We start from the raw sequence: 14,492 nt of genomic DNA, 5'->3' as shown, positions 1-14,492 counted from the left end.
CATGCTTTAGGCTGAATTCAAGAAGTTACATGGACATATGTAGTAATAAGCAAGTGAGCCGAGTGGGTCGTTAATGACCCAAATTCTTTATTTTTAAAAAGTTAGAGTTACACAGTATTGACCATATGTTTTTAACTTATGCTTTTTATTTTATTTTATCCTAACGTCTTTGTTTCAGAAGTTAAAGCCGAAAAACCGTGATGGGTCGTTTGCGACCCGGACGAGTGGGTCGTATGCGACCGCAGTTAGTAAACAGCGTCTAGCTCTGTTTGTGAACATCTGATTATCACGGGCTTTTCATATGTCTCAAGGAAATCGTTGCCCGCAACTATTTTGTCCTCAACAAAATAAGCCTACATAAAGTTTTAATGTCCCAATCAAGGCAAGAAGTAAAGTGAAATATTTTCCAATTATGACGACTAATTAGCCTAATTATTTAGTTGTTAGTGATTAATTGGGTCTCGACTGGAAAGTCAATAATGTAGCCCAATAAATTTTGAGCATATGTGCGAAAGATTCGTTGCGTTTAGTATTATGGTTTGTCCTCTATAGCCTCTAGAAAAGGTGGGTCGTAAACGACCCTATCGTCCCTAATGGGTTAACATATAAGCGTATAGCAGTTATTGTTAAATATTTACAACAAGGCATGTTATAATTCTATGATTTTGCCATCCGGTAATTATTGTTTGGTATCAGAAATTACAGTATAAACAAAATCACAGACCATATGGATTATCTTGTGATATCTTATCGGCTAAAGTTAGTACGGCTAAAACGTGACTCATAAATAAGGAGACCATAAATTTAGTAACAATAAAAATCATGTTGTAAAAGAACTCATACCTACAGAACTATGATATATGATTTATAATATTTCTGTATGCTAAAGTAACACGTAGATACTATATACGGTAGATTGATAAATCTGTTTTGAGTTACTGTTTTGAGAATTGGGTTCCTGTTTTCATCGACATTGTGTTTCAGAGCGCTAGTACACCATATCAGAAGGTCGTACGTGTTTCTGTACCTGGAAACCAGCCAGTTCATGGGACGGAGCTGGAGAGGAGACACCCCAAAAGACAGACACCTTGTAGCTCTGGAGATTGTCAGCAAGGTCGGTTCAGACATTTTCTATATTTCTATCAACAAGCTGGGTTCTTTATATTCATGATTTATGAGATAATTTGATAAACGGAAAATCATCAGAATAAAAAAGAGATTTTCGAAGATTTTTGAATAGGAGCTTTTCTGCCGTCCCCTTTACCGAAATTTCGCGGTTTTGACTGAAATTGTTATATTACTATTGACCAATCAGTGAGATCGGTGAGAGTGACACATGAGTCGCCATCAAGGTACCGGAAGCAGTATATCCGGAGAAAACTTTGATGCGATGAACATTTTGAGTTTCAGCTTTCCGCGACCCAAATTTCACTGTTGTGATTGACTTTTTCTTGAATGATCTTATTAGGTCACTGAGGATGGCACAAGACACGATTGAGGTACTCAAAGTTCTATTCCCAAAGAAAGCTTTGATAAACGGAAAATCATCAGAATATTTTAAAAAAATTTCGAAGATTTTTGAAGAGGAGCTTTTCTGCCGTCCCCTTGACCGAAATTTCGCGGTTTTGACTGAAATTTTTACCAGTGACAAATCAGTGAGATCGGTGAGAGTGAAACAGGTCGCCATCAAGGTACTGGAAGCAGTATATCTAGGTAGACTATTTGCGTCCCTCCATTATGTTCACTAAATTGTAACAGGACACCTATATTGTCGCTGTGCTGGTCATACCCCTCGGTTTCAGTTCCTTGTTTATGATGTTCTTATAGTTCGCTTTCTTTAAAGCTAATATCCCATGGGAATTAGAAGCGGGATCGAAATTATGCAAACCTCTCGATACCGGTTTTGTTTCTATGCAGTGCATTTGTCGTTTCCTCAAACTCTCAAAATGCGAAGAACCTGGTATAGAGAAGTTTTAGTGTATTATATTAATAAACGCGAGATTTTAATTCAAGATATTTGACAAGGTATTAATTTTTAATAATTTACAATAAAATAATGGTAGTACATATGTAAATATTGACACTGTACTCTGCAGATATGTGAGCAGATATTGAACGGTAACAGGTACGCAGTGTACATAGTCCTACCCCTCCATCCCTCTGGGGATCCGGCTAGCAGCGAGGTTCAGGAGATGTTGTTCTGGCAGGTAGGAGCTACCATTTCACTTACCTAGCTTACTAGTCTATTGCTCGCTTATCTTACGTATAATGCAGGATATCGAAAAGAGCGCCGCGCATAAGGACGGGTACGCCAATAACTTATCATAATTATTTTGGGTTTTGTTTTGGTTTAGTTGTATCTGGTACAGATACAAATTTCGGCCTCGTTTCAGTTGTTTATCACCAATTTAGGTATTTCCGGAATCCGGACGTTCACTTTATGTAATATAGTGGGACATGTAAAGTGTAAACTTACAGTAAGTACCATGTACACATTGTACACATTGTACACATTGTACACATTGTACACATTGCACACATTGTATATATTGTACACATTGTACACATTGTACACATTGTACACATTGTACGCATTGTACACATTGTACACATTGTACACATTGTATAAATTGTACACATTGTTCACATTGTAAGATTGTACACATTGTACACATTGTACACAGTTTTTATTAAGTTCTTTATTATAATTAAGCCTGTGTCACATGACATAACTTTATTCAGTGAGGTTGCCTCAACATTGCTTTGGAGTCGTGCCTTGTATACTGTATAGTGTATAGTGAACTGTCGTCCATAAGATATAAGAAAGTACTGTTATGTTTGATGTGATTTTGTCGATATTTTCTACCGTGAAATATCTTTATGTTTGGAGAGGCAAATTTTTACTTCTTCCGTAAAACTGCATTTGAACATGATCTTAAACCACTTCTTACTAATTACTTTCTCTGGGTATCATATCATTATACATACATTATTCATATATTATATGTATTATTATTATGCTAGTACTTTAAATTAAGATACATTACATTAGAAGGTCATGAAACTTATCAGAAGTCTGAACGTCTTTTAAAAACTTCAAACTTTACTGAAGTAATCCTGAGGATGCACAGCTGCAGTGATGGCCACACTCGCAGTAACTCATTTTCATCTGATGATATGAGAGACAATTCTCAGCATCATCTTATTGATGTAGCAAAAGAAGGCGTCAATAACGATTTGGACATTAACGAAGCAATTGAAGAAGCAGGATGCGGTCTTGGCACTGGATTTCTCCTAATCACATCATATGCTATAATATCCCTGGAAGCAGTTGAAGTAACAGTTCTAGCTGTAGTCGGACTGATATTAAGATGCGAGTGGAACCTCTCCACAGCCAGCATGACCTGCCTCCAGATTTCCAGCGTTGTGGGACAGTTCCTAGTTGCGCTTAACTTCTCTAATGTTGCTGAGAAGTACGGCCGGAAACCCGTTATGTTAGCTGGAGTTGTGGGTATGACAGGGTTTGGTCTCCTCTCCGGGCTGTGGTCCCAGCACTTTTACCAACTTTTTCTGTGTAGGGTACTGGTAGGTGCTACCATCGCACTGTGCACCCCAGCAGCTGCTATATACCCAGTGGAGGTAGCTCCCATCTCCCACCGGACCATGGCTCAGTCTGGTATTGGGGTAGCGTGGGGAGTGGGGTCCGTCCTTACTAGTCTCATAGCTTATTGTACTCTGGAGGTATTCGGTTGGAGGGGGTTCCTTTCTTTTTCTGCTCTTGTTTGCTCACCTGTTATTCTTTTGGTGGTTCTCGCTAAGGAGTCACCTCGTTACGATTTTTATCGCAACAGATTGGAAAGCGCAGAAAATACCATTAATTTTCTTCATAGATGGAACGGCCGTGGTACGAAAATGAGTGGGAGATTAAATATTGCAGACACAGCTCTGGAATCAAACAAATGGAAACAACCAGACGAAACTTCAATACGTGGACTTTTCAAAACTCTAAAACAGACCGGAAAAACCAGCGACTTGATACTGATAATAAACCTTTTAGCGCTTTCATGTTTCGTGTACAACAGTGTATCTTTCTCGTCTCCCAGGTTCCTGAACGAGCAGTACTGCGGACCCGTGACCGTGTCTCGGAATCAGAGCTGTGTCTTTGAAAAGAATGTTTTGTTAGACATGGGGATGGTTGGTCTGAGCGAGCCCATCAGTAGCTTGATTTTAGCATATATCCTGGACTCAATGGGCAGACGAGGAGCGAACGCGTTTATAACAGTTTCAACTTTTATCGTGCTGTCATGTCTGCACATCTGTGGGAGTAGAGGTTACCTCGTGGTCCTACTGATGTGTCTGAAGGGGCTCAGCAACATGCTGACCTGTGTTCCGCTTGTACTGATCAGAGAACACTTTCCCACCAAGGTCCGGGGTTTTAGTTTCCATTTGGCGTATATGGTGGGCAGAGTGACAGTTGTGCTGGGCATGTCCTTCACTCAGTTCGCTTACGATATGAGTCCCAGGCTGGTGCTGGCGGTCAACCAAGTGGTTGTTGTTGTGTCGCTGGTCATTCAGGTGTACCTCAAGGTGGAAACTTTCGGTGTCCCTATTGAGTAGGGATTATCATATTATACCTCTTTCAAGTTAAACGTTTTACCTATTTTAAACATTTTGATATTTTGACTACGAATATACATACTTGTCTAATAAATTTGATAACATTATCAATCGTGTTTCTATTTTGTGCATAATAAGAGAATAAAGAGAATAAAACCCAAATGTTTAGCAATGACAAAACCTCTGTTAGATTTAGTCTAGACTACAAAATCAAAATGAAAATCATATAAATCTCGACAGTTTATCAAAATCGAACATCTTTCAGTCCCAAACGATCGATATGATGTACAAGATGATAGCTAAGGCTATCTCTAAGAAGGGTCCCGTGGGAGCTAAAGTGACGGACTACCTTAACTTCTACTCTCTGGCATCAAAAGTTAGATATGAACCTGGCTCCAGGGTGAATCTGACTGATATAAATGTACCGTCGGCAGCAAAGACAAGACGGTTAGTGTAGTATTACAAGATGTACTTTGACGGTTTACACTAATTACTGAACGAAAAAACAATTATAACCTAGAAGCTTCACTACTGGTGACTTTTCCTCTCTTGACTACACTTCGTAACTCCTCTCCTCATTTCACGTGACAACTCCTTTCAGGGGTATGATCAGTATCTGTGGGAGTGTACTGGTGGTAGATGATGAGTATATCTTACTGAGTAGTGGCGGTGTGTCCCAGGGGTCATTGAGTGGTAGAAGGAACACCGAGCTAGCGATAGGAGCCTGGCAGCCCCATCATACCCAGGTTTGGAATAGTTAACTTACTTTTGTCGTCACTATACTCTAAATCACTGTAGAAATACACTCAAATATCGAAATTTAGAGGCCATTTTTCGGTTGCCGGAGTATAATCTTATAATGAAGTAATGAAAATGGAATAGTTGATGGCTTTTAGCCCAAAATAAATCAATTTTCCTTCTGGATCACCCCAAGACTATCTGCCTGTTCTAACGAACTTGATGATATCTTGCACTGCAGGAAAATATAGAAGACAAACCACACTTACAAGGCAAAGTGCACAATTTCCGATTGTCGCTGTGGGCCGAGCATACGGGTACATCTAACCCTTCCTTTAGACGTCCACACCGCATTGGTAAGAGTTGATATTTATAATAGATCAGATTCTAGAGGCTCTGATAAGGAAACATAACTTGTTTTGTCGATGAAATGGTGGTTTAGAGAATGAAATTAACGAGAATTGGTTAATTGTATACTCCATAATATTATAAACTTATAAAGTTGCCGTATCGATATCACCTTTATTACAGGATGTGTACGTGAGATGAATAAGATAGCGAATAGAAACTGGAAGTTGTTTATCAGCGACAACTTCTCAACTACTTCACATCTTATAAAGTACCCCATCGCTATACAGCCTTCCGGTCAGGTAGCTCACCTATAGGCTATAACACCAGAATGGCAATGGAATTTTAACAGTAATCATCGTATATTTGTATCTAGATCCAGCTTTTATTGAAGTCGAAAGATTCTGATCACAAAATTGTTGTTTTAAATATGTTTTGGGTTTTCAGGTTGTAAACCGTGACGATGCAAAGTTCCTACCTGACACCAAGGCCAGAACTCTCGGCAGACAGATGAGGTGTCCAGCAGAGAAGCTCACCTCCTGAGCCATCTTCTAATCGATAGGTAACTTTTAGAGCTGACTGACTGACCGACTGACCGACCGAGTGACAGAGTGACTGACTGACCAACTGACTGAGAAATTTAAAACAGTTACTAGTTAGCGACAAATTTTGCTGGCTCTTCGTACCTATTGACACTTCTGTTCGTCCATATTGATTTATTTACGCGTTTGTTCTGTTCAGCTAATAATGTTAGTTTGACAAACAATTAAACACATTTCTATTACTTCACAGGTCACACCAGACTTAACTGTGGATTTAACGTTCGAAAAATTGTTGCTTTTTCAAGATTCTGCTAAAAATCGACATGAATTTTCACTAATTTTCGTTGAAATTAAAGCTATTTCAATCATTAGCGTATGGTAAAGTGAGTAATATATCTTCTAACTAACAACGTGTATCATTTCTCAATTCTCATGTTACAGCAAGATACGTTCAGTTCTTACAGGGTGTTTCGAGACTCGTGTCCAAATTTTGAATGGCTCTCAAAATCTAAAAATGAGACAAACGGTATAATTTTTGTTTTAAATTCTAGACAAATTATTACATTTTAAAATACATAACAAAAATAAATCTAATATTTTAACAATTTTTCGAACCAAGCCCCCTTTCTGCATAGAAGGTTTTGAACCCTCGGAAGCATATTGTCTATTGCACGTTTTACCATGTCAATTTTTAACTTTTTAGCCTCCCTTCTGATATTGTTTTTTAGCTCATCTACTGTTTGTGGGACTGGGTCTGAATAGACACGTTCTTTCAGATAGCCCCACAAAAAGAAATCAGCCGGATTCAGGTCAGGGCTGTAGGGAGGCCAGCTGAACTCAGCTTTCCTCGATATCAGTCTTTCCCCAAAATGCTCCTTCAGCCAAGCCAAACTTTCGTGCGAACAGTGTGGAGGGGCCCCGTCTTGTTGGAATATACAGGAATCAAGTATTTTTTTCCTTTTAAGTACTGGGATTACTTTTCCACGCAACATAGCAATGTAATTTGCTGTCCTTATCGTCTCTGCCTTCTCTTCTTCATTCTCGAAAAAGTGGGGTCCGAAGACACCATGGTAACTGAGGCCCATCCAAACAGTCACCTTTTCTCTGGTTTTTGGACCTTCCACGGTGGCATAGGGTTGCTTATCTGACCAGATTCGGGCATTCTGAGTATTAACCCACCCTGATAGTTGGAAGTGAGCTTCATCGGAGACAATAAGGTTCTTCAAAAAGTTTTGATCAGACTCAATTTTGCTAGCAAATTGCTTGGCAAAGTCCACTCTTTGCTGCTTGTTGGCTGCCGTCTGTTCTTGCAACATCTGAATTTTGTATGGGTATTTGCCTAACTCCTTTCTCAAGATCCTCCAAACGGTTGTGGTAGATAGCTTAGTTCTCTTAGCGATGTTCCTTACAGAACGTCGAGGGCTTTTGTCAAGGATTTGGTCGACTTTTTTGATGTTTTTCTCATTAACTGCCGTTTTTGCACCCCACCTGTTGGTTTCCTTCTGAGAGTCAATTCTCTCTCAAATTTCGTCACTTGTCGCTGAATAGTCCTAAGATGAATTTTCCTGCCTGCATTACCGTATTTCTTTGAAAGTGCCCTCCTAGCAGCAGTCCAACTACTTCCGTTGACATAGAAAAGCTTGACCATGTCTACTCTCATTTCGTCTGATATGCCAGATTTTGACATTTTTTCGAAGAAAATTTCGAAAGGATACAAATTTGCGAAAAGATGAGTTTTGAAACGAATTTGTGAGAGATAACTGAAATGTAAGGTATAACCAGCATTTTAAAACTTTTTTTTTGGAAAACGAAATTAGATATATACAGAATAGTATTACAGGTTATATATAATGAATATCATCATTGTCAAAAATAAAAACCAGTCCATGGGACTGAAAAAATTAATTAACTTTCGATTCGAAAGAGTTAAATTCTAAATCATCCATGTTAGATAATTCTACAGTTCTATTTGAGGTTTTTCTAGATCCTCTTATACATAATAAAATCATTTTTCTAATTAAAAAAGATAACTTACACCGATAATAATTAATAATATCGTTGTAATTCTGTTTTTGTTTATATGCAAGTTTATTGCATAGTAGTTTCTCGAACGTCTTAGCCTGCGGTCCCATGCCACCCGTCACTGAGTAGATTAATGGAGCAAATGATCCGTGCTCTACATTTAAAATCCTTTCGTTGTAACATCTGGATTTCTGTTTCTCGGCATTCTCCATGACTTTCTTTGTCGAATGTTGAAGGTAGGAATTAGAATTAGGATTAATTACCTTAACATCGAAAAAAGCCACTTGGCCTGCCCTATAGAAACCACGAGCTTTTATATCCGGTCTCGCCTGGTCACCCGTAAGTGTCGAAGACCTTGTGAACTGCTCTCCTTCTAGTTCTTGAAGCTGAGGTTCAACTTCCACGTCCGAGCAAACCGTCTTCAACAAGCCTCCTAAAAAATCCCTAATTTCGTTGTGTCTGATAATGATGTAGCCACCAAGATGGCAATTTAGAGAATGGTTCACATCAAACGTTTTTCCACATGGACAGTGTGAAGGTAAACGATCCAGATCTAAGTTGTATCGCAATCTGATAGAATCCCTAAATTCAGATTTATTTAGAACGAAACCATGTTTTCTTAGTGGTAGACATGAGAGCCAATTTGAGCTCCCTGGTTCGCTAATCTGCTCCAAAATCCTTGCAGTCTTCTTGTCAACCTTTTTAAGTATCTCCTCTTGTTGTTCTTTATATTCCAAAACACGCTGTTTTAACATATCTTGAAGCTCATCTCTCGATTCCGTGTCAGTTGTAGCAAGAGATTTTCCTTTCATGGAATTTACCAGTCCCCGGGTTACCAAAAGCGATGCAGCATGTTCTCTTTTCGCTAGATACTCCAACTGTGGCATTCCCATACCTCCGTTCTTTAATGGTAATGACATAAGCTCTCGGTGTATAGGAGATACTGGACAACCAAATATAGTTGGAATAAGCTCATGAGTGATTATTTTGTCAAGAGGGCCCATATAAGAGCTGATATCTAGTGTCCTCATAAAATATGTAAATTTGTGGCGGACACCGTGCGTAAAACAAGCGTAGGCTGCCTGAGGCTGTGATTTGGCAAACTGTACTAACTTTTTTAGCATATCACTCCACTCACATACAAGGTTGTTAATGTAGGTATCCTTGAATTCAGGCGTCCCCAGCACAGCTCCTAAATGCCTTTGACCATCTATTCTGATATCTATATTGCAATCGGAAAATATTTCCTGAGCTGTATGTAAATGTTCGGGATTTTTCAGGATTAAGCAAGATTTCTCCTGGTTCACGAAGTAGCCATACTTAACCCATATAATACCAACAACTCTAAACGTTCGAATTTTTTGATGAAATTTTGTTTCCTAAGCACTGAGGTACCAACTCCGACAGTGCAATAATTATTTTGAAAAAATTTATATTTTTTATAGCTTTTTCGACCCGTACTTTTAAAAGTTCATTGTTGGAGCTTGCGTTTTTGGAACATTGCATCGTACTTTTAAAAGTACATCATATTTGAATGATGTACTTTTAAAAGCACGGGTTTAATAAATAATGTACTTTTAAAAGTACGGGTTTAATGAATAGTGTACTTCTGGAGGTATGTTACTTAATTAAACAGAAACTCAGGGTCAGATAATAAAACTAAAAGCCCTTGTCAGAATGGCTGAATAAAATTTAAACAATACCATACAAAATTTAAGTGGTACACTAAACAAATCATGATGGTGGGAATAGCTATACTTATAAACTACTATCATAATTCCATTTACCAATTTACTAGAATTTTACGAAAATTGTCAGGTTTTGTGATTTTTACTCTAACTAATGATAAGGCTTAAAACAAAGCACACAAAGCGCAACGTCACACACTTCGCACTTAGCCAGACGCTTTTCACAACTTAAAGAATACCTAAAATGGTGAGAATGAGAAGAGAGTAGCAGAAGCTGAGAAAGTTCTAGAGGAACTCAAACAGAAGAGAGTAGCAGAAGCTGAGGGAGTTCTAGAGGAGCAGAAGAGAGTAGCAGAAGCTGAGCGTATTCTAGAGGAGCAGAAGAGAGTAGCAGAAGCTGAGAGAGTTCTAGAGGAGCATAAGAGAGTAGTAGAAGCTGAGAGAGTTCTAGAGGAACAGAAGAGAGTAGCAGAAGCTGAGAGAGTTCTAGAGGAACAGAAGAGAGAAGCTGAAGCTGAGAGAGTTCTAGAGGAGCAGAAGAGAGTAGGAGAAGCTGAGAGAGTTCTAGAGGAGCAGAAGAGAGTAGCAGAAGCTGAGAGAGTTCTAGAGGAGCAGAAGAGAGTAGCAGAAGCTGAGAGAGTTCTAGAGGAGCAGAAGAGAGTAGCAGAAGCTGAGAGAGTTCTAGAGGAGCAGAAGAGAGTAGCAGAAGCTGAGCGAGTTCTAGAGGAGCAGAAGAAGGTAGCAGAAGCTGAGCGTATTCTAGAGGAACAGAAGAGAGTAGCAGAGGTGGAGAGAGTTCTAGAGGAGCAGAAGATAGTAGTAGAAGCTGAGAGAGTTCTAGAGAAACAGAAGAGAGTAGCAGAAGCTGAGAGAGTTCTAGAGGAACAGAAGAGAGTAGCAGAAGCTGAGAGAGTTCTAGAGGAGCAGAAGAGAGTAGCAGAAGCTGAGAGAGTTCTAGAGGAGCAGAAGAAGGTAGCAGAAGCTGAGCGTATTCTAGAGGAACAGAAGAGAGTAGCAGAGGTGGAGAGAGTTCTAGAGGAGCAGAAGAGAGTAGCAGAAGCTAAGCGTATTCTAGAGGAACAGAAGAGAGTAGCAGAAGCTGAGCGTATTCTAGAGGAACAGAAGAGAGTAGCAGAAGCTGAGAGAGTTCTAGAGGAGCAGAAGAGAGTAGCAGAAGCTGAGAGAGTTCTAGAGGAACAGAAGAGAGTAGCAGAAGCTGAGGGAGTTCTAGAGGAGCAGAAGAGAGTAGCAGAAGCTGAGCGTATTCTAGAGGAGCAGAAGAGAGTAGCAGAAGCTGAGAGAGTTCTAGAGGAGCAGAAGAGAGTAGCAGAAGCTGAGAGAGTTCTAGAGGAGCAGAAGAGAGTAGCAGAAGCTGAGAGAGTTCTAGAGGAACAGAAGAGAGAAGCTGAAGCTGAGAGAGTTCTAGAGGAGCAGAAGAGAGTAGGAGAAGCTGAGAGAGTTCTAGAGGAGCAGAAGAGAGTAGCAGAAGCTGAGAGAGTTCTAGAGGAGCAGAAGAAGGTAGCAGAAGCTGAGAGAGTTCTAGAGGAGCAGAAGAGAGTAGCAGAAGCTGAGAGAGTTCTAGAGGAGCAGAAGAGAGTAGCAGAAGCTGAGAGAGTTCTAGAGGAGCAGAAGAAGGTAGCAGAAGCTGAGCGTATTCTAGAGGAACAGAAGAGAGTAGCAGAGGTGGAGAGAGTTCTAGAGGAGCAGAAGATAGTAGTAGAAGCTGAGAGAGTTCTAGAGAAACAGAAGAGAGTAGCAGAAGCTGAGAGAGTTCTAGAGGAACAGAAGAGAGTAGCAGAAGCTGAGAGAGTTCTAGAGGAGCAGAAGAGAGTAGCAGAAGCTGAGAGAGTTCTAGAGGAGCAGAAGAAGGTAGCAGAAGCTGAGCGTATTCTAGAGGAACAGAAGAGAGTAGCAGAGGTGGAGAGAGTTCTAGAGGAGCAGAAGAGAGTAGCAGAAGCTAAGCGTATTCTAGAGGAACAGAAGAGAGTAGCAGAAGCTGAGCGTATTCTAGAGGAACAGAAGAGAGTAGCAGAAGCTGAGAGAGTTCTAGAGGAGCAGAAGAGAGTAGCAGAAGCTGAGAGAGTTCTAGAGGAACAGAAGAGAGTAGCAGAAGCTGAGAGAGTTCTAGAGGAGCAGAAGAGAGTAGCAGAAGCTGAGAGAGTTCTAGAGGAGCAGAAGAGAGTAGCAGAAGCTGAGAGAGTTCTAGAGGAGCAGAAGAGAGTAGCAGAAGCTGAGAGAGTTCTAGAGGAGCAGAAGAGAGTAGCAGAAGCTGAGAGAGTTCTAGAGGAACAGAAGAGAGTAGCAGAAGCTGAGAGAGTTCTAGAGGAGCAGAAGAGAGTAGCAGAAGCTGAGAGAGTTCTAGAGGAGCAGAAGAGAGTAGCAGAAGCTGAGGGAGTTCTAGAGGAGCAGAAGAGAGTAGCAGAAGCTGAGAGAGTTCTAGAGGAGCAGAAGAGAGTAGCAGAAGCTGAGAGAGTCTAGAGGAACAGAAGAGAGTAGCAGAAGCTGAGAGAGTTCTAGAGGAGCAGAAGAAGGTAGCAGAAGCTGAGCGTATTCTAGAGGAACAGAAGAGAGTAGCAGAAGCTGAGAGAGTTCTAGAGGAGCAGAAGAAGGTAGCAGAAGCTGAGCGTATTCTAGAGGAACAGAAGAGAGTAGCAGAGGTGGAGAGAGTTCTAGAGGAACAAAGAGAGTAGCAGAGGTTGAGAGAGTTCTAGAGGAAAAGAAAATAGTAGCAGAAACTGAGAGAGTTCTAGAGGAACAGAAGAGAGTAGCAGAAGCTGAGAGAGTTCTAGAGGAACAGAGAGAGTAGCAGAAGCTGAGAGAGTTCTAGAGGAACAGAAGAGAGTAGCAGAAGCTGAGAGATTCTAGAGAACAGAAGAGAGTAGCAGAAGCTGAGAGAGTTCTAGAGGAACAGAGAGAGTAGCAGAAGCTGAGAAAGTTCTAGAGGAGCAGGAGAGAGTAGCAGAAGCTGAGCGTATTCTAGAGGAACAGAAGAGAGTAGCAGAAGCTTTGAGAGTTCTAGAGGAACAGAAGAGAGTAGCAGAAGCTGAGACAATTCTAGAGGAACAGAAGAGAGTAGCAGAGGCTGAGACAATTCTAGAGGAGCAGAACAACTCAGCTGAGGAAATGCATAGACTACAAGGAAAGGAATCTTATGTTGGACCAGCAGATTGCTGATGGCACACAATCATGTCAGTATTTGATAGTAAATATACATCGGGATTAGGAAACCAGTTACAAGATCTAGGATTGTAAACATTAAGCGGGGGAGGGGGGATCAGGTACCAAGTGCCGTACGTGACGTCGACTAAGTGCAACTTTGGAATTTACAAAAAAGACCCACCCACCCCCTTCGCGGTACTAACTGTTTTTTTTTCGGATAATATTTAGGACACCCACCCCTTTTGCGGTACTAACTGTTGAGAAATCACGGTACTGACTGTGTCTTGGTATATAAAATAAGATACCCACCCATAAATTGCTTTAAACAGTTCATTAAACATTGGGAAATGGGCAAATTATACCCACTATTTAGTAGGGGTTTTGTTTTCAATGCAGTCGAATTAAATAAAAAGTTACAAAAAAAGGAAACAAAATAAAAAAACCCAAAAAAAAGGAAAAAAAACCTCAAAACCAAAAACAAACCATTCCCAATATTGAAATTTGAGGTAAAATGGATATTTTGGGGTTGGACACCCCCTTAGTACCTTGTACTAACTGATTTTCTGGGAAATGAGCAGCAGACCCACCACTTAGTACAAATGTACTAACTGTGTTTTGGAAGAAAATATGACCCACCCCCCCCCCCCCCAACGTCACGTACGATTCTGACCTTATGATCCCCCCCCACCCCCGCATTAACTCATTAAGAAAGAGTATATTGAAGGCCGCTCTGGAAGACGTGGAATAACCGAGTGAAAACGTGGATCCTTCAAGATCGACTAAATCCCAGAAGTAACAACAACAAGTTTTTGTTGTGACTTCCGTTCTGATTCAGAACAATTTACCTACCATTACAGTCTTACCGACATTAATCATACCAGCACACATTGTGTAGTCTATATAAACCTGTACTTTTAAAAGTACATTTTTCTTGAAACCTGTCCTTTTAAAAGTACATCATTCGAAGATAATGTACTTTTAAAAGTACGTACTTTTGAAAGTACATCATTGTCCAGAATGATGTACTTTTAAAAGTACACCCAATTTACATCTCAATTAGAGACAATTTATGATTTTTATCTCGCCCCACATTATTGCCTATTTATTGCACAATCGTTTAGGCAATATTAAAAAACCAAATTTGGGATCCATCAAAGTTGGAGAATTGGCTGGTGGTACCGAGAATTTACCTTTTTTCAAAGTAACATTTTTGACCACCTTTGCCAACATCCTATAAATTTCTTGCTTTTTTTAACCATCTGGTCAGGGTGTTAAAATCATCAGCAGACTTTTTCTAACCTAATGCAAAAAACTGTATCAAAAAATATTTGTCATGAGACAAGTTAGGTCACTGTTTATGAACCGTACTTTTAAAAGT

At 40.1% G+C, this 14,492-nt stretch overlaps 1 protein-coding gene across 1 annotated transcript; it reads left to right on the top strand.

Moving 5' to 3' along the window:
• Positions 1-1,045: 1,045 nt before the first annotated feature.
• LOC134813226 (uncharacterized) lies at positions 1,046-6,246 on the top strand. Its single transcript, XM_063820915.1, has 7 exons — positions 1,046-1,114; positions 2,097-2,207; positions 4,883-5,064; positions 5,219-5,363; positions 5,597-5,717; positions 5,887-6,005; positions 6,151-6,246. Exons 1-7 carry the CDS (start codon positions 1,046-1,048, stop codon positions 6,244-6,246), a joined length of 843 nt encoding a protein of 280 aa, XP_063676985.1.
• Positions 6,247-14,492: the final 8,246 nt, after the last annotated feature.

This window comes from Bolinopsis microptera, chromosome 3 (genome assembly GCF_026151205.1).
Source record: "Bolinopsis microptera isolate Bmic1 chromosome 3, MBARI_Bmic_1.0, whole genome shotgun sequence".
NCBI classification, from domain to species: Eukaryota; Metazoa; Ctenophora; class Tentaculata; order Lobata; family Bolinopsidae; genus Bolinopsis; species Bolinopsis microptera.
This window is presented reverse-complemented; position numbering and strand designations above follow the sequence as displayed.

Coding starts and splice junctions, on each gene's coding strand:
- LOC134813226 (XM_063820915.1), top strand. CDS start 1,046: ATGGGACGGAGCTGGAGAGGAGACACCCCAAAAGACAGACACCTTGTA. Junction 5,718..5,886: donor TCCACACCGCATTGGTAAGA/GTTGATATTTAT, acceptor CCTTTATTACAG/GATGTGTACGTGAGATGAAT. Junction 6,006..6,150: donor CTATACAGCCTTCCGGTCAG/GTAGCTCACCTA, acceptor TTGGGTTTTCAG/GTTGTAAACCGTGACGATGC.